The 20,061-nt window shown below is 39.7% G+C and overlaps 1 protein-coding gene across 2 annotated transcripts; it reads left to right on the top strand.

Moving 5' to 3' along the window:
- Nucleotides 1-2,258: 2,258 nt before the first annotated feature.
- Nucleotides 2,259-18,509, top strand: PIGA (phosphatidylinositol glycan anchor biosynthesis class A). Of its 2 annotated transcripts, XM_054472581.1 has the most exons (6): nucleotides 2,259-2,373; nucleotides 5,878-6,654; nucleotides 11,784-11,916; nucleotides 12,690-12,822; nucleotides 12,971-13,177; nucleotides 16,185-18,509. In XM_054472581.1, exons 2-6 carry the CDS (start codon nucleotides 5,940-5,942, stop codon nucleotides 16,449-16,451), a joined length of 1,455 nt encoding a protein of 484 aa, XP_054328556.1. In that variant the 5' UTR covers nucleotides 2,259-2,373; nucleotides 5,878-5,939; the 3' UTR covers nucleotides 16,452-18,509. The 2 variants fall into 2 exon arrangements, with proteins under 2 accessions (XP_054328556.1, XP_054328557.1); XM_054472582.2 differs by lacking the exon at nucleotides 5,878-6,654 and having other exon boundaries at nucleotides 2,261-2,373.
- Nucleotides 18,510-20,061: the final 1,552 nt, after the last annotated feature.

The raw sequence follows: 20,061 nt of genomic DNA, 5'->3' as shown, positions 1-20,061 counted from the left end.
CTACATTTATTTTACATCTTCATCATCTCAGGTCATTTAATACTAAAACTGGTACCAATTGCCCTCATATTTTATTAAGTGCAATCAGAATATAATGTATAAGTATCTTAGTCTAATTTTAGTGATTCCGGAGAAAATTCTCTCAAGACATACCTTGAGACCATACATTTAGGCAGGATGCCATAATTAGAATCATCTCCAGATTTATATCTTAATCTTGCTACTACAAATTTCTTTTGACTTTTTAGAATATAGCCTTAAATGGAGACCTTTACTTAACTGACTATAAATGAAGTCATGTACCGAGGTGAGGTTGTGAACCCTTGGGAGTTGGAATCATGATTTATTTATCTTTTAATACTCAGTGCCTAGGACAGAAGCTGGAGCTTTAAATAAATGTTCAATGTTTTCAGACTTTGTTGGAACAGCCTGCAGGCTCCTCAATGCCCTCCCCCACAGAGACTCAGCAACAGTGTGCCTCTATTAATATCTATTTATAAAGGTCAGCCTATTCTATATTTGAAACACAAAGAACCTTTTAAGAAAGGTGGATTTCTTTTGACTATTGATAACATGTATAGGAAAAGCTAGAAAAAATAAAAAGCTGTTGAAACACAGGGACTATGCTTAATATTTCCTGTATTCCCCACAAGGCCTTTTACAGAGCAGACATCCAGTAAATGTTTGATGATAAAAATAAGAAATATTTGTTATATTTTGAAAAAAGATTCATGATGGAATTTCAAATGTGTATTGTGATCAGAACTATGGCAGGGGCAAACCAGGGGCTCAATAAATGAGGCTTAACCCTCATTTATACCTTCCAGGATTTCTACCCCCACTCTTTGTCTTAAAACTTATTACAAAAATGAAAAGGAGGCCAAAGCAATGCTGTACCTATCTGGTAATGTCGCTGTTATCTGTGAAACCATCTACAAATTATAAAGCTTAATTAAGTGTCCTTGAGTCTTCATCACTGTAATTCTCCGATGCTTCATCAGTATTAACACAGGGCAAAGTATCTATTGCTACTCTAGCCTTACTCATCAACTCATTAATTTGCTTCAAATCCCACAACTAAAATGCTCTTTCAATGATGTTATTGCACTGTAATTTGTATAAGGTACACTCCATGAAATACTTTCAATACATTTTATTGTGAGCATCTAATATGTGTCAGGGAGCGTGCTGACATTGGGTAAAGAAATTCATGTATTAAACTAAAACTTCCTCAACATCCATTACCAAGAACAGATCCTGCCTCAGTTTACTATCTGGCAGGGAAGGCAGACATTTAACAAGCAAATACAATTTCCGTTTTCAGAAAGAAGTCCATGTGAGATCTCAAGAGACAAGTAATCAAGGATCAGGGTGAGGAGGGAGAATGCAATCAGGCAAACAACTTGAATATCTGATAAATGCTATACCAGCATGTGGCCAAAGTACTATTAAAATTAAAAAGTGAGAGTATTTCATTCTCTGGAGGCTTGGGGAAAGCATCAGAAAGGAGCAGACATTTTCAGGGATGAATAGGCTTACACTAGGCTTAATAAAATGGGTGCCAGTAATGGTGGCGGTGATGGTACTCAGAAAGGAATTTGTTCTCGAAAACGCACGTATGGCAGGGATGGGGGACTCCAAGTACCAGCTGTGACGCATGGATGACCATCACACCACTCTCACTGATTCTTTAGCTTCCTAGTCAAGCACCATCACAACTAGTTGAACCAGTTCGAGTGGGAGTTGATATTTCAGATCAGACCTTGTATGTTTCCCTCAGAGTGTAGAGTTGCCATATAAATAACAAGATGTCTAGTTAAATTTACATGTCAGATAAAAAAACGAATGTGTAGTGAAGTCCCCAATATTTGGTACATGCTTGTATTAACCATCATTTGTGCTTTATCTGAAATTAAAACTTCATAGTTTCATCTGTTTTGACTTTTTGTGTATTTTTATTTGGGTATTTTTATTTATTTATCTGGCAAACGTCCCAGAGCGGTAAGAACCGGCACCGTTCTGCCGTGGCACAGCTGATTACAAACAAAGTCTCTCCAATCAGAAGCAAGCGCGGAGAGAACTGGCGTCCGGAATAGAGACGCTGTAACCAGGAAACCAGGGTGAGCACCCACCCTACCGTTGGCCGCTTCTAGGAGACGGGCGCAGGCGCGCGCTGACGTTGCATCCCGCGCTTAAGGGTGGGGACGACAGAGCGTCGCTCTCGGACGTGACCTCAGCGCCTCTTTGTGATTGGCTGCCTCGGGGACGCGGCCCTTGGGCGCGGACGCCCTAGATTGGTGCTGCGGGACAGCAGGGAGGGACTCCGGCTGCAGCCGCGGGAGGTCCGGACACTGGCGGCCATGGAACTCACCGGTGAGTGCGCGTCGCGCCGCCCCTCTCTAGCGCTCTGGGCCGCTTCCGGATGGGGCTGTTCTGCGCGCGTGGGATCGTGGCGGGTGGTGGAGGGGGTGAAACCGACCCGGCTCGAAGCCCGGAAGTTGGGTCGGAGAGTCTCCAGAGTAGGTTGGGGCTGAGGGTGCATTTAGGGCGGACGCGCTGGGTTCCTTGGCTCAGGCGGGTGCGTCGAGGGACTCGGGTCTCCGGAACCTCGGGCCTGAGACCAACGTCCACTCTCTGGCTGTTTTCCTTCTCTCTTTGGGCCTGGCCAGTCCCCGCCATGAACCCAGCGGGGTCGCTGTCTGAGCAGGGGTATCCCCTCCTTGGCCCGAGCGACCTCTCAGGGAATCAGGGAATGAAGCTCAGACAGTGCCCAGGAATTGTCAGTGGAAGTACCATTCTCTTGACCCACAACTCCTGCCAGGTCTCCCTAAGGTTCTTCAGGAACCTCTACTGCTAATGATTGCCCGGGGGTCGTTGGTCGTGGTCGAGAGTTTTACGATAGTGTCTTCTTTGCCACTTTAAGTGGCTGGGTGGGAACCTTGGACAAATCACTCAACTTGTCTGGGTTCTCATTTGTAAAACGAGAGAGGTATTCACTAGAGCTCCAAGCCTCATTTCGGCTTTAAGAGCTAAGATTCTGCGATTGTGCAGCATATTGAACTTTTATGTCAAAGATGTTTGGAGTGAAAACCTGGCGGAAGTGGGCAGACTCCTCAGAACGTTGCAGGCTAATGACAAAATTTTAAATGGTATCATTTGGTTCATTACTCACTGTTTTTGCTATCGTTCATCTTTTAAAACTGGTAGAACTGGAAGTTCGGGTTTAGGTGACCACAGTAAGAAAATGTTAGTTAAGCCACCTAAAAGTACAAACTTGGGGAATTTCAATATTTGATAGTATTGAATCTTAATTAGTAAACTCAGGTCAACAAACACTTCTGGAGTCTTTCTGAGAGTGTATTTAAAGTGTAGATGAGGCCGGGCACGGTGGCTCACACCTGTAATCCCAGCAGTTTGGGAGGCCGAGGCTGGCGGATCACCTGAGGTCAGGGGTTCGAGACCAGCCTGGCCAACATGATGAAATCCCGTCTCTACTAAAAATACAAAAATTAGCTGGGCGTCGTGGTGTGCGCCTGTAATTCCAGCTATTCAGGAGGCTGAAGTGGGAGAATCGCCTGAACTCGGGAGGCAGAGGCTGCAGTGAGACGAGATCGCTCCACTGCACACTAGCCTGGGCAACAGAGTGAGACTTCGTCTCAAAAAAAAAAAAAAAAAAAGTAGATGAATTTGTTGGAGAGATTAGACGGTTAAGCCTTTGCACATACAGTTAATTGGCATTTTCTGAGTTTGCAGGTGAAACCGGAAACTCAGAGCTTTAGGATGGCTTCTCATTGTACAGTTGTTTGTTTTCTGGAGCCTTGGAAATCTCATTTGTAAAGCTGAGGAAGATTTTGACTAGATATCCAAGATTCTTTTTAGCTTTAGATGTCTAAGAATGTACAATAGTACTAAATATTGAGTGGGCATTTCACATTAATAAGGCTTTAGGGGACCCCTGAGATAAACATTTTGCACTTTAAATTGAGAAAATGGTCCCAGATACAGCCCATCTCTAGTTTAGCCTTTATCTTTAGACACCACACTGAAGGGAGGGACACTCATTGAGTTTGAAAGGCCTGCATAACTGATAGAAAAGTTTAAAAAGTGAAGGGAGCAGTTACATAATCACCCTCTTTGGTTTTTGTGTTTGTTTTTTGTTTTTGTTTTGTTTTGTTTTTTTGAGATGGAGTCTTGCTGTGTCACCCCGGCTGGAGTGCAGCGGCGCAATCTCGGCTCACTGCAACTTCAGCCTCCTGGGTTCAAGCGATTCTCCTGCCTCAGCCTCCTGAGTAGCTAGGACCACAGGCAGGCACCACCACGCCCAGCTAATTTTTGTATTTTTAATAGAGATGAGGTTTCTTCATGTTGGCCAGGCTGGTCTTGAACTCCTGACCTCAGGTGATCCACCCACCTAGGTCTCCCAAAGTGCTAGGATTAAAGGCGTGAGCCACCGCACCCGGCCTAAATAATCACCGTCTTTGAATAAGGAAGGAGAACATGTGGATTGTTTGCAGCATGTGCTCTGGTGACATTTGAAAAAGGTGCTCTCAAAAAGATAGTTCGAGCTCCAGGTGTGTTTTAGTGTAAACCACAAAGGTAATACTAGCAAAACTTTATGAGATAAATTGAATCAGTGGCTAAGCTATAGAGCAGGGGTTGGCAAACTTTTGTAGAGTACCAGATGGTAAATATTTTCAGCTCTGTGGGTCATATGGTCTCTGTTGCAGCTACTCTGCTCTTGTAGCACAAAAGTAGCCATTCACATAAATGAATGGGCACACCTATGATCCTATAACACTTTACAAAAACAGGCAGTGGACCAGTATAACCGAGTTTGGATCCTGGCCTGTTTTAGTTGTCTGTTATTTTTTACCAAACCACCCCAAGACGATGTAAAACAATAGCCATTTTGGTATTTTTCATGATACTGCAGTGAGCTAGGCTCAGCTGAGTGGTTCTCTTGGTCTTGCCAGTGGTCACTAGGAGGCTGCATTTAGCTGGTAAGTTGGCTGGATGGCTGGGCCTCTGGCTCTTTCCATGTAGTCTCAGAGCTCTTCCTTCTCCATATTGTCTCTTCCCTTGCCCCTCTAGCACAGTAGATGGATTTCTTACATGTTGGCTTAGGATATCTAAGAGTGCACAAGTGAAAACCACCACACCTTGGAAACCACCACACCTTGTTTAGGCTGAGGCCAAAAATTTGCACATCACTTTCACTACCTTCTATGGGCTAAACCAGGTCCAAGTGCAAGGGGAAGGGACTATACTATAGAAGGGCATAAATACCAGAAGACATGACCGCTAATTAATCAGACTGCTACATTGTGTTACCTCTAAGCACTGAATAACTGAACAAATTTCTTAACCCCTTTAAGCTTTAGACTTTCCATTTATAAGATGGAGTTGATAACTCATGGAGTCTTGGTGAGGCCGCAATAAGATATAGAAGAGTCTTAGCATGTAGTAGCTGATGTATAGTGGCCGTTTAATAAGTATTAATAGAAGCTGGTAAAGTGTAAGAGTAAAGGGGAAGTATATAAACGTGTGTATGTATGTGTGTATATATACTTAATTATTGGAAGAGACTGGTTTGTTAACATGGTAAACCATGATATGCTGTGGTATAACAAACTTACTATTTAAAGTTACATGTAGCAGTATTTTTAGGGCAAAATTAAGACTTCGTAGAACCTAGTTTTGTTGTATGTAAATGCCAAGCAAGTAAACGTCAAATGAGTAAATTGGTGATATGCTTTGTTTTTAATTCTGGGGAAAGCTAACAAATTTACATTAACATTAAAACAGTATCTATGTCTGGATTTGTAATATGGAATGTGTTTTGTTTCTGAGCTGAGATCCTGTTTTACTCTTTTTCAGGTAATAGAGGACACATCTCTTAACTGGGTTGCGCTAAGAACTGATGTCTAAACCTTCTCAGCATGGCCTGTAGAGGAGGAGCTGGGGATGGCCATCGTGCCTCAGCTACACTGTCTCGGGTTAGCCCTGGAAGTCTTTACACATGTAGAACCCATACCCATAATATATGCATGGTATCTGACTTTTTCTACCCAAATATGGGAGGCGTGGAAAGCCACATTTACCAGCTCTCTCAGTGCCTGATTGAAAGAGGGCACAAAGTTATAATTGTCACCCATGCTTATGGAAATCGAAAAGGCATCCGTTACCTCACCAATGGCCTCAAAGTCTATTACTTGCCTCTGAAAGTCATGTACAACCAGTCTACAGCCACGACCCTCTTTCACAGTCTGCCACTGCTCAGGTACATATTTGTTCGGGAGAGAGTCACGATAATCCATTCACATAGTTCTTTTTCTGCTATGGCCCATGATGCTCTCTTCCACGCCAAGACAATGGGGCTTCAGACAGTCTTCACGGACCATTCCCTTTTTGGATTTGCTGATGTCAGCTCGGTGCTTACAAACAAGCTTCTAACCGTGTCTCTTTGTGATACAAACCACATCATTTGTGTGTCTTATACTAGTAAGGAAAATACTGTACTAAGAGCAGCACTGAATCCTGAAATAGTGTCCGTCATTCCTAATGCTGTAGATCCTACTGACTTCACTCCAGACCCATTTAGAAGGCATGATAGTATAACTATTGTTGTTGTCAGCAGACTTGTTTACAGAAAAGGTAATGAAATGATAGCTATAATTGCATTGTAGACTTTTTTCCCTATAGAAAGCTGTTGAATACTTGTATATAATGATTGTTTGGCTTTTCATTTTGTTTTATGGTTTTATAATGCTATAAATTATAGCAAAGTAAGTTCTAATATTGGTTTATATATCCAAGAAGAGAGATTTTTCAGGATGGTGGTAAATGCTGTCCCCCAACCTTTGATGTTTTAATGGTTACTAAAAATAAGAATAACCTGATGCTGTTAAATTTCAGGTCTTTTTAAAAATTAAAACAGCCCTGCACATATGGTAAAGAAGTAAAGGGCAGGCCGTGTACGGTGGTTCACACCTGTAAGCCCAACACTTTGGGAGGCTGAGGCAGGCAGATCACGGGGTCAGGAGATTGAGACCATCCTGGCTAACATGGTGAAACCCTGTCTTAACTAAAAATACAAAAAATTAGCTGGGCATGGTGGCGGGTGCCTGTAGTCCGAGCTACTCCGGAGGCTGAGGTAGGAGAATGGCGTGAACCCGGGAGGCAGAGCTTGCAGTGAGCCGAGATTGTGCCACTGCACTCCAGCCTGGGCGACAGAAAGAGACTCCGTCTCTAAAGAAAAAAAAAAGAAGTAAAGGGCAGAGCTCACACATGGCTTTTTTCTTCTGATTGCCAAAGTAATGTCTTTTCATTGCAGATATTTTGGAAACTAAGAAAAGCACAAAGGTGAAAACTAAAATCAGCTGTAACTGTATTATTCAGAGATACCCTAATGAGTATTTTGATTTATAGCTTTCCTGTCTTTTTTATGTGTACGTACATATACTGAAAATCAGTGGGCTTGCTCTGCACGTTACTGTATTGTAGCTTGCTTGTTTCATTTCATCATGTATAAGACATTAATAACATATTGGCAGGTAAGTGATGAAGAAAAGGGGATTAGATGTCCTGGGATCAGATGATGGGTCTGTCCTGCTGTGTGATTGAGGACAAGTTGCTTAACATCTCTAAGTCTCAGTTTTTTCATTTGTGTAATTTAAGCAACATTGGGAACCTTGCAAGGATTCATTGATAGTTCCTATAAACTATTAGCCTAGTTTGTAACTGTCCACTATTATCAAGGAGGTTTTTTGGTTTTTTTTTTTGAGACGGAGTCTCACACTGTCACCCCCTGGGCTGGAGTGCAGTGACGCGATCTCAGCTCACTGCAACCTCCGCCTCCCAGGTTCAAGCGATTCTCCTGCCTCAGCCTCCCAAGTAGCTGGGATTACAGGCGCCCACCACCAAGCCCAGCTAATTTTTTGTATTTTTAGTAGAGACAAGGTTTCACTATGTTGGCCAGGCTGGTCTCAAACTCCTGACCTCGTGATCCGCCTGCCTCGGCCTCCCAAAATGCTGGGATTACAGGCGTGAGCCACTGCACCTGGCCAAGGAGGCTGTTTTTTGTACCTCTACAGCACTTAATGGACACTGCAGTTGAATGTGTGGAGGCTTGTTTACTAAAAGTCTGACACAGTCTGGTTATAAAAAAGTGTCTTCTGAGTGCTATTTGAAAACCTGTCCACTAATTAAAAGTGTCATTTATAGTAGGGAATCATTAAAAAAATACATAAATACATACCCCCTTAAATAGTTAATATTTGAATTAAACTCAAAATATTAATACACACTGAGTTGCCAGTAGTTTGATGTAGGATTGCAGGCTTTGAGTGCTGGGCCACTGGTTCCAGCTGCATCTTGTACACTCTCCTTCATAAAATATAATCTACCATTGCTACTTTGAGTTTCTTTTGAGTGGGGTCAGAACTTAAAGGCATATGAACTGATACGCTTCAGGAGTTTTAATTTGTTTTCAATTTTATACAGTAGTTTAGAACACCCCTCATCTGCCAAGAACTTTTTTCTGTGACATTCCTTTATTGGATTTTTCAAACTGTTCAGCTTAGTTTTTGTGGATACTCTTTTTGTCAGTTTATATGATAATGAATTAAGTTACTGAACACGACGATAACAAGTACAACTGACATCAAACAGATGTGTGAACAAACAATGGATTCTTGACAAGCACTGAACTCAGTGGTGTGCCAGTGTGCTAGGGAGTGGCCTAAAATCTAGATGTGGGCCTTGGTCGGTTTATGTTTGGAATGGAGAACCTTGATTGACCCAGCAGTCCATTTAAGTGGAGGTTGGCAAGGAAACTTGGCCAGAACTTCATTTTCTGGTTTGAAGGCAATGACATGCTTTCATTCTTTAATCAGGGACATGTGAACCGACTGGCATTCTGTATTCTGAATTCCTCCTGGGACATTAGTGATGTGTTTTTTTGTAACTTAGGAAATGTACCTAATTTATTTTTTAACCAAATAGCATATCTTCTTGAGATGGCTAGCTGAGAAAGAGTATGACACATGTGTGATCAAGGATCAGCAAAATTAACTACCTATACAAAGATTAAACTTGTTACCTTTACTTCCCTAATGTGGTATTTTAATCAGCTGAGCTAACCTCCAATGGAGTGGTGGTATGGCCTTTCCTGTACTCAATTCAGTAATTGAACAGTTATTTATCGAACCCTTTCCGGATGCCAGGCACCCTGCAGAAGGTAACATTCTGAGAAGGAACAGCCATGCCTGTAGCCCAAAAGTGAGTAGTTGTATTAATGGTCCGTTCCTTATTAACAAATTAATTTCCTCAGGAGTTTATTGGACCGGATATCAAAGTCCCACTGGAATGTCTTAAGTGAGAGAGAGGATAAATCAAAGTTTTCCTCATCCAGGCTTTTTGGCTGTCTTTTTCCTGAGCCTCCTCTTCCAAGCCTGTTTTGCTCTCAGTCAGGATTTACCAGCACTCTGCACGTGTAGGCACGCTTGCCTGCTTCCTTCTGTAGTGGTAATGACAACTTACATTTGTATTCTGCAGTGGATAAAGCCTGTTCGTGGTACAATACCTCATTTGACCCTCCCAACAACTGTAGGGTAGATGTTATCTACATGAAATTGAGTCTCAGAGAGGGTAAGTAACTCACCCAGGTTACACAGTAAGTAACAGAGATGACACACGAGTTCAGCTTTTCTTGAGCTAAGTTCTCTTCCTCCACCCATGTCCAGCCACTCATATCCTAGGTGTAGATCAGAAGGTTCTTAAAAATATTGTTAGACTGAGCTTTAAAAGCAGTTTGAATCAGAGATTTTCATTGTCTGTTTTGTGTTCACATGGTAGTCGAAAGTCTCTAGGTTCCATTGCGTTATACCCTTCTTAGAGGCTCCAGAATAAATTTTTTTATAGTGGTGGGGAAAAGCCCTTATATTCTTAGAATAAGAATATAGATCATTGGTAATAGTAATCAGTTCCATTTCTTATGAGATAGTTGTCAGGATTAAATGACATAATGAATTTAAAGTATATTGCCTGTCATAGCAAGCACTCTGTTACTGTTAGCTATTATCATTTATGACTATTGCTCTATGTTGTATTTTGTTTGTTTGAAGAATGGGCTCTTAACCTTGTATGAGAAAGAAAAGGGTGAGGAAGAAAATGGATTGAAGGAATTGTAGGAGACTAAATGTTAAAAGTCATTAAACTACCTTCTGGTTTATCTAGAAATCCAATTGAGTGATTTGTTAGTAGACATGAAACAAAGATAGCTATGATTTTAATGAGAAGCCTTCATATTCAGAAAAGCTGCGTGGGAATTTGATACATACAATGATAGTTTGAAAGTACTAGCAGAGTTTACTTAATGAATTCTACTTTGTATTATTTAATAAAAATGACCCTATATATATATGTCATTTCTCCTGTCATCTATTTTATAACTGATCTGCCTATTTGGGGTGGAAGATTAAGAAATGCAATTCTTATGTGTGTGTGCATTTTTAAAATTAATAAACTTAGCTCTAGATGGATTATTTTATATTTACTTTAACTTTTTTTTTTTTTTTTTTTGAGACGGAGTCTCGCTCTGTCGCCCAGGCTGGAGTGCAGTGGCGCAGTCTCGGCTCACTGCAAGCTCCGCCTCTCGGGTTCACGCCATTCTCCTGCCTCAGCCTCCCGCGTAGCTGGGACTACAGGCGCCCACCACCACATCCGGCTAATTTTTTGTATTTTTAGTAGAGACGGGGTTTCACCGTGTTAGCCAGGATGGTTTCAATCTCCTGACCTCGTGATCTGCCTGCCTCGGCCTCCCAAAGTGCTGGGATTACAGGCGTGAGCCACCGCGCCCTGCCTACTCTTACTTTTGAATATGTACGATTTGTAATTGTTAATGAACTAGATTCGCAAATAGTGTTGACATTGTTGTGACTTTGGATAGCTACTCACTTTTTCAGACTAATAGGGCATGATTTACTTTATTGTTTTCTATTACCTGAGATTGTGTTCATATATATTATAAGAAAATCATTTTGGAGAAAAACGGAACCAAGATGCATCCTTTTGTTCTATGGACTGTAGTGATCTAACAGTTGATGCCCTGCCGCCTTCATTTACCCTCATTCCAGGAAAGTGGGCTATAGCTGGTTTGAACTTAAATTTTGCTGATAATGTAGTGTTCACTGCAAAATTCTCTGTACCAGCCACATTTTAAACAAAGTGGAAGCAGCAGTTAGATTTCGTTGCTTAGCCTTTTCCTGTGGCAGTAAGTGGAATCACAGACTGATAGAATTTTATAGCTGAAAGAGACTTTAGGTACATAGGTATCTTTATTTTATAGATCATGAAACTTCCCCACGATCAATGGGCTTGCTGGTAAAAAAGCTGGGACAAGACCCAGATCTCCAATCAGCTGCCTGCTCTGGAGAAAACGAACTCAAACCTTAGCCACCTTAAATGTACCTTTTTTAGAAGTATGCAATGTGTAAACACAAGTGAATAACTTAAAGAATAGTCTGTTGAGATGAAACAGAATAGTCCATGTTTTGGGTGTGTGGAAGGTAATGCATGTCAAGGTCTATGTCTTCAAGAATTATAACTCTTGGGGGACCACTGCCAGTTTGCAAACAATTCCACTCCTGGAAAAGGTTTAAGAGAGTTTCTCTCCTTTATGGAGTGCATAGCTAATACTTTTCAAAATGAGTGGATTCTCAGTAGTTCTGGTGAATTTTTTTAAGTTTAAATAATATTTCCAACATTCAACTTTATATTTTCAGGGATCGATTTGCTTAGTGGTATAATACCTGAACTCTGTCAGAAATATCCAGATTTAAATTTCATAATTGGAGGAGAGGGACCAAAGAGAATCGTTTTGGAAGAAGTTCGGGAAAGATACCAGCTGCATGACAGGTATTGATGAATTTCATGTTGTCTTGAGGGAGAAGATGTCAATTATCTCTATTTGGTTTTAACTGCATGCGTACGTTAGGTGTGTTGCTTCTCCTACATGTAATTGATATACATATAATTGATATAAATCTAATGCAAGGACTGTTTTCAAAATTTTTATATAAAATAGGAAACCTAGTTAAAGAATTCACAATTTTATTTTTTCCATTAGCCCAATATTATTTGACTTTGGGGAACCATTGTTGGAGGCACCATGAAAGGCACAAAAAACAACTGCTTTAACTGGAAGCGTTTGCAGATTTCCAGGCCATACTGTGTAGTGATTTAAGTAATAGGGCTCAAATCATGTAAATTGCTCTGCACATACAGATTTGGACAAGTCTCTTCCTCAATAACTTACACAACACAAGGCATGTACGTGTAAAGCATCAATTTTAATAAAAAGGCTATTTTCCTGTTTAGAAATGGCACTTTAACTTTAAATTATCAAAGTTTATTAATATTATTACATGCAGACTAGTTTTGGAGAAGATAAAGTTTGATATGTGTAACAAAAGTTAGAAATAATGTTCGCTGTATGAGTTTTAACCCAACTGCTTTATACGGCTGTTTCTATTAGATCAGTGTTTGGTGATACTAATCTTTTGAGGTGGAGAACATTAGCAGCAATAAGACTTTAAGTGTAATATAAATAGCAGACTTGGTTTATAAATTAATTTTCTTTTGTGGCATGAGTTTTCACTCCTTTCTTCCCCTCTCATTTATAAAATCAGGGTGCGTCTTTTGGGAGCTTTAGAACACAAGGATGTTAGAAATGTCTTAGTTCAAGGACATATTTTTCTGAATACCTCCCTTACTGAAGCATTCTGCATGGCGATCGTGGAAGCAGCCAGTTGTGGTTTACAGGTAAAAAGCTTTGAGGACATTCGTGGTTGGGATTTCTGTGTATTTGGAAAAATAATGAGACACATTCCATAATAATGTTTTAACTGGTTTTATTGATCTTCCTGAGGTATGATTATGGTGGAGTATGTGTTCTTTCTTTCTTTTTAAGGTTGTAAGTACCAGAGTTGGTGGAATTCCTGAGGTGCTTCCAGAAAACCTTATTATTTTATGTGAGCCTTCAGTAAAATCTTTGTGTGAAGGATTGGAAAGGGCTATTTTCCAACTGAAGTCAGGGACATTGCCAGCTCCAGAAAACATCCATAACATAGTAAAGACTTTCTACACCTGGAGGAATGTTGCGGAAAGAACTGAAAAGGTATGTCACATGCTGAGAAAAGATTGTGTCTGAACTCTTACTTGATGTTTCACATGCACATTTGCTTTTTCTTACATAGATGTTTACCATTTCTGTTCTATTGCTTAAGTTGATGAAATCTCTTCCAGATGAAAAGAAACAGATTTTGGTACACACACCGGACTAAGTGTCTAGTCAAATTATTGCATTTGACATTTGAAAATAGCAGTAATACAGGCTAGCCCCCTCATTAAACTGGGCATAAAGAAGTTACAGAATTTTCTAAAAGTCACAATGAGTAGAGACAAGACGAGTATTAAATCTACTCTTAGATATTTTCTTGAAGCTGTTGATAATTCTAAAGCAAACAACTCTATTAGAAAATGCATGGTTTTGCTGATTGCAGCAACTTTATAACTTGTGAATATTTAATTCAGGCTACTTCCTAAACCTCTTGTAGCCCTTTTGCTAACTACTGTGATTTTCTCCAGGAAAAGGATTTTTGCATCTTTGGGCTGATTGAGAACATAGTAAGTTAGAATTCAAAATGTACGTGACAAACGTGGGAAAAATCACAAATAAAAAGCAGCAACAGAGAATTTCCAAAAGGACGGGTATAGGAAATAGATTAACAGCCTTAGGTAGGAGATTACAGTTGTGGAATGCTTCCTGAATTTGAATTAGGGACTGCTTTTATTCTCAGTTTCATCCTTTACATCCTTTTCATGATGTTCTCTGCCTCATGCCTCTTATTACCATGTAACAAGCTGAACAGAAACAACTCAGCTTCTTAGTATGCAGAAATTGTGAACCAGAAAGATAATCAGGTGGAACATGGAGAAGGTAGTTTAGAGTAATGCTACCAACGTGATATTCAGTGGAACAATGAGTTTTTAGCCTAGAGTAGATAGCAAGTTAGAGCTGAGGAGAATAGCTCTTTACTGTAAGGCTTTCTTACTTGGTTTGAATGATGAATTCCAGTATATAAGATGAACTCATATTTGAATGGAAGTTCTAAAAACTTATCTCTAAAAATTGTCTTACACATTTTCCATTGAAACATGAGATGTTTGCAACAGTCAAACATTTTTTACTGAAGCATTTTGAGACATTCTGACCTACAAGTCTTGTACTATCTCCCCCACATGAAACATGGAAAGTTGGAGTCTAGTGCTTACCTGTTGGGAGTACATGTCAGAGTCCCCGGGCAGCCTTTTCAGACTCTCTCTACTCCTGTCCCCCTGCCTCCCCAACCACTCCCTAGATTCCAATGTTATCCTTTAGGAGCAGAGATAGAATTGGGGGTATAATTGGCAGGGATGTTTGGTCAGACAGGTTATTTTGATGATGCCATCCTGACCCCCACTCCCTTTGAGAACCACGGCACTGTTAAGTTGTCACTTGACCTTCTTGATTGACATCGTATAAACCCCAGAAGCTTGAGCCACTGTAGGTAATAAGTTAACAGGGAAAGAACTATGGTGACGGTTTGTCAGCATATATTAAAGGGGCTAATTGGGATTTTTTTGGTAACCACATTTTTCTTTTAGTTATACTTAAAGTAATAGTACAGCATCTGTATTTTTTTAATTCTATGGCGATTTATAATACACTTTTAGAAAAAAGTAAATCCTTGCCTATAATGGATTGTCATCGCTAACATTCTCTTCATAGTAGTAAATTGTTATTTTATCACTTAAAACTAGAAGTAGATTAATTGACCTGAAATAAAGCTGGACAAAAAAGTCAGTTTGTAGTTACTCTTTTAACCCTATGACATTTTAATTCATTTCAACTCCTCCTTCTTAGTTTAACTGTGCTATTTAGGAAATCGATCATGAAATTAATTTGGAGTTCATGCTGTAAACATACTTTTTCAATTGCAATTCACCAGTCTCAGCATAATTCTCAACATAATTCTGATTAAAATGTTTGTATTCAGAACGTCCTCAGGGTAAAAGAGCTGGGTGAAAACATGCCATACCTTTCAAGGGCTGTTGACCTGTACAACATACACTGCATGTTGTAACTTTCTCCAAAGGAGACGGTTTAAAGGTCTAATATATGAGACTAAGCACAAGTAATACTCAAATTACAAAATATGAATGTTGGCCCATTTGATGTGTTCTGAACAAGTATTTTTAAAGATTTTTAGTTTTTGACATTTTAGAGCTTAGTACTTAGCAGTGTTTTAAAAAGCAAGCCACCTACTTCGAGTTCTCAGCAAAAAACGTTATTTCATTTGCCAATGTTTGACCTATACTACTACTGACAGTATGTTTAAAGATCTTTGTTTTTTGGTATTTTAGAGCTTAGTACTTAGCAGTGTTTTAAAAAGCAAGCCACCTACTTGCTCAGCAAAAAACGTTATTTCATTTGCCAACGTTTGACCTATACTATCTGCTGAAATTTCCCCCATCTCTTTATCTTCTTTTATTTGAAATCCATGAAATGCTTCTGTATATTCTCACCATCCATGCTCAGCAACATGTACAGCCTCATGTGGCTGTTGAAAGAGGAGCCTCTGTGTTCCCAGAAGTATGCTAGATTCTAGCTCTCTGCTTGTGGTTGATGTCTGCCAGATGCCGGTGAGAGCATCTCAGCTTAGTCAAGGAATCTTCAAAGGCAAATCCTGCTTCAGTACTGCTGAAGTCACTGCTGAATTAAATATTGACCCTACAGTAGTGACCCCAAAAGCTGTTCAGACTTTGCGGGACTTGGGAATTCTAGTAGTTGGCTAAAATTGATGGTGACTCCCTAGGGGAGAAGAACTGTGGCTTATTCTTTGTATCACACAGCCTCTAGCCCGGTGTTTTGCCCAGAATAAGTACCCAATAAGTTTTGAATGAAATGGCAATAATTATCGTGATTAAGTTCATTAAGGGTATCATTACTATAACAACAACAACAAAACACAAGCAACTTTTGTTTGCATTTGTTTATAAAATGCTCCTGCAGGATCGGGTCATTGTTTATCGTGGGACGGGTGATGGGTGAAAGTGCTCACACTTGGCTTCTCTCCCTCCAGGTATATGACCGGGTATCAGTGGAAGCTGTGTTGCCAATGGACAAACGACTGGACAGACTTATTTCTCACTGTGGCCCAGTAACAGGCTACATCTTTGCTTTGTTGGCAGTTTTCAACTTCCTCTTCCTCATTTTCTTGAGATGGATGACTCCAGATTCTATCATTGATGTTGCAGTAGATGCCACTGGGCCACGGAGTGCCTGGACTAATAACTATTCTCACAGTAAAAGAGGGAGTGAGAATAATGAGATATCTGAAACCAGGTAGAAGAAAGCCTAGACTGTAAGATTTTAAACATTTGTAATAGTTCTATAAAGACTCTGGAAAATAACCTTGCTTTTGGGGGTTTTTGTTTTTTTAGAGTTAATTTAGTAAGTTATGCTACCTCTATATCATTCAATATTTTCTGTTGAGGAAAGATAAAAATTTATGCAATTCCTGAGTGTAGAAACTTCTTGCACTTATTTAAAATTTAGGAGAGAACATTTAAGCCACTCAGGTATGAAATTTTTCAGACTACTGAAATCCCTGTAGCAGAGATGTTTTAACATTATATTTTGAGAGCTTTGGGTGCTGAAGGGCCAAACGTTTTCTGGGCATTTTTTGGCCAGTTTTTAATGTTACACCATTAGACACTCACCAGATGTTTACAAGTTTTCTTTAGGGAACTACAACAATTATATGAACTGTTTTATATCATGTTCATATACATTTATTAGGAATCTAAATCGTGTCTTTAAACATTTATTAGGTTCACTCAGTAGGTGTTACATATAATTAACAGGTTCCTTGAGTAAGATAGTCCATCAGTTATGAGCACATTTTGAACCCCTGCTCTGTGTAGAATGTTGAACTAGATGCTTCCTGCCATTAAGGAGCAGGGGTGCATTCACTCTTTGTTTACCATTCAAATGGCTTACTTCATCGTGATCGTGGTTGATACGAGATCAATATCCAACATGCCAAAAATGCTCATGCCAGTTAATGCCAGGAAAAAAGTCACCGACACACTACTAGTACTTTGTTCCTGTTGTATGCATTCTCCTAGGTAGAGCCTTCATCTTCAGTTGTGTTTATGAAGATATTTTTTGCTTTTTAAATACTGGGGACCGATACCACTGTTGATAGTGCAGAGAAACCCTCCACATTTTTCAGTGCATAATTGAGTTTTCTATAAATGCCTTCGTGTTTTCTGAGCAGAATGTACGAGGTGTGCCATCCCAAAACCAGCTGCTACCCTGTCCTTTTAATGTAAGTCAGTCCCCTTCACTGTGGCCTCGCTGATGTCTGATAAGTATTGTCAGTGTGCAAAAGGCTTTACTTCAGAATGTTTTATTTATAGCAAACTAAGTTGAAAATTTTAGGAACAGTCTTTGTGGGTGGATGTTATTAACTGTAATTGTTGTTGCCCAGAGCCATGGGTTTTTTAACCCCAAATTATCCACATGGTGTGTATTATGAATTCTTTGAACTCTTACGGTTTTTGTGAGAAAAAGACTGTGAATTCAAAACAATGAGGCACTTGTGGGTGCACTACATAGATTCTGACAGTGTTGTGATTCTGTATAGGATTTTTAAAAATGACAACATTCACAAAATTTATTACTTTTTAAAAAATAACATGCCTATTAACTGGTTGCACTGATATAAAAGAAATATATTTGTGTTTTGTTTGTACTAAAATGCAAAAGCAAGAGTGCAATTTTTAAAATCTAGAAGTTAGGGGTTTTGTTGGAGAAAAATGGACTGATCTTTAAACTATTCAGTCTTATTGGGATTTTTATGCATAGAAACTCACATATAAACATGAAATAAACAGTGCCAATATTCATAGTAAAGTGAGAAACTATAATATTTGGCCATTATTCTATTCAACAGGTTTTAGAGGCACGCCACCATTTTTTCCTTATATTTTTGCTTAATTTTTAAAAATTGTCATTTAATTCTTAAATTCTCATTTATTTGAGATGGAAATAAGATCTAAAGTTAGTTGCCTTTGCCTGTAAAACATGTGATTTGCAAATTATTATTTTTCTTTTTTTTTTTTAACAAATGGAAGTAAATTTGTTTCACTAAATCTTAATTTTCAACCTTTCTGGATACCTTAATTGTAACTGTCAGTGTTGCACTGGTCGGTATGTGGAAACACATTGCTCTACCCTGCTACTTACGTTGATTTTAAAGTGAATTTACGGTGATGAAGAATTTGTGAAAAATATATTGTATTTCTTTTGATGTTTCAAAAGGTTGCCTATGAAAAACTGATTTGTTAAAACATGCTACGTGTCCAAAAATAAAGACCAGAATGACATTTTGATAATTTTCTGAGTTTGTCTTATTTTATGAACAGACTATTATTTACTAGTGGAACAGGCTATCCCTGCCCCCGACACATTCTTTTTCAGTGCAGTTTGGATGTGTTGCTTGGTCTATTAGTAAAACAAGAAATACCCTTTGGGCGATGAATTACTCTGTCATTTTTTGTTTCTAGAATATCTTCTCTCTCTTACTCATGGAATAGCAAGTTCAATTGTGCCTTTGTTTCCTTACCCAAATAAGCCCTTGTTTTTCACTGCCCTAGCATTATCACGTGAGACAAAGGAAAATATCTACAAACTATACCGTGCTTTCTACTTTGCCCAACACAAATTCGTAAACTTTCTTAAAACATTATGAGACTTGTGACTTTCTTTTTTTTTTCTTTTTAGCTCATCAGCTATTAGTGTATTTTCATTTATTTATTTATTTATTTTTGAGAATAAGTTTCGCTCTTGTTGCCCAGGCTGGAGTGCAGTGGCACGATCTTGGCTTACTGCAACCTCCGCCTCCCGGGTTCAAATGATTCTCCCGCCTCAACCTCCTGAGTAGCTGGAATTACAGGCGCCCACCACCACACTGGCTAACTTTAGTATTTTTTAGTAGAGATGGGGTTTCACCATTTTGGCCAGGCTGATCTCGAACTCCTGATCTCATGATCTGCTGTTAGTGTATTTTATGTGTGGCCCAAGACAATTCTTCCAATGTGGCCCAGGGAAGCCAAAAGACTGGACATCCCTGATTTAGTTTCTCCCACCCCTTTTGTGGGAAGCAGTGGAAAGCAGTCACCTACGTTTATGTTTTGATTTATCTTATGCCAAAACTTATTTTTGGCAAAGTCAGCGTAGTATAGGTCTGTGTTTACTTTTGTGAAATATTTTTAAAGCCTCTTTATCCATCTCTGCATTCCCAAATGGATGTGGCTAGATGTTAAATTGTATCATCCTGTGGCTGGATTTTTTAATATAAAATTATGAAAAAGTTCTATGTAGAATTTGATTTGTAGCCTATAGTACTTGAGGGAACTGATTTTTATCCTTTATCATTTCTATTTGGGTATGGCTCAGTGGTTCTCAACTAGGGTTTGGGGGGACAGTTTTGTTTCCCGGGGGACATCTGGCAATGTCTGGTTGTTACTACTAGATGGGGTGGGGCATTGGCATCAAGTGAGTAGAGGTCAGGGTTGCTGCTAAGCATTCCACGATGCTCTGGGCCATCCCCCACAACAGATGTATCTGTCCCAAAATGTCAATAGTGCTGAGGCTGAGAAACCTTGGTGCTGTTGATGATTTCATGTGTGAAAGAGCATGAATCAACTGTCCTTATATATCAGTAGCCTTTTATGCCCATCACAAATGTAATGTTCAAATATAGTAAAGATGGTCTTGCTGGGCATGGTGGCTCACGCCTGTAATCCCAGCACTTTGGTAGGCTGAGGCGGGCGGATCACGAGGTCAGGAGATCGAGACCATCCTGGCTAACACGGTGAAACCCCGAGTCTACTAAAAATACAAAAAATTAGCTGGGCGTGGTGGCGGGCGCCTGTAGTCCCAGCTACTTG

The sequence above is a fragment of the Pongo pygmaeus genome, chromosome X (assembly GCF_028885625.2).
Source record: "Pongo pygmaeus isolate AG05252 chromosome X, NHGRI_mPonPyg2-v2.0_pri, whole genome shotgun sequence".
In the NCBI taxonomy this organism is placed as follows: domain Eukaryota; kingdom Metazoa; phylum Chordata; class Mammalia; order Primates; family Hominidae; genus Pongo; species Pongo pygmaeus.
This window is presented reverse-complemented; position numbering and strand designations above follow the sequence as displayed.

What these genes read in the sequence shown, in the direction of transcription:
- PIGA (XM_054472581.1), top strand. Translation starts at nt 5,940, where the DNA reads ATGGCCTGTAGAGGAGGAGCTGGGGATGGCCATCGTGCCTCAGCTACA. An exon ending in AGATACCAGCTGCATGACAG is followed by an intron (nt 11,917 to 12,689) that starts GTATTGATGAAT and finishes TTATAAAATCAG; the next exon opens with GGTGCGTCTTTTGGGAGCTT. An exon ending in CAGCCAGTTGTGGTTTACAG is followed by an intron (nt 12,823 to 12,970) that starts GTAAAAAGCTTT and finishes TTTCTTTTTAAG; the next exon opens with GTTGTAAGTACCAGAGTTGG.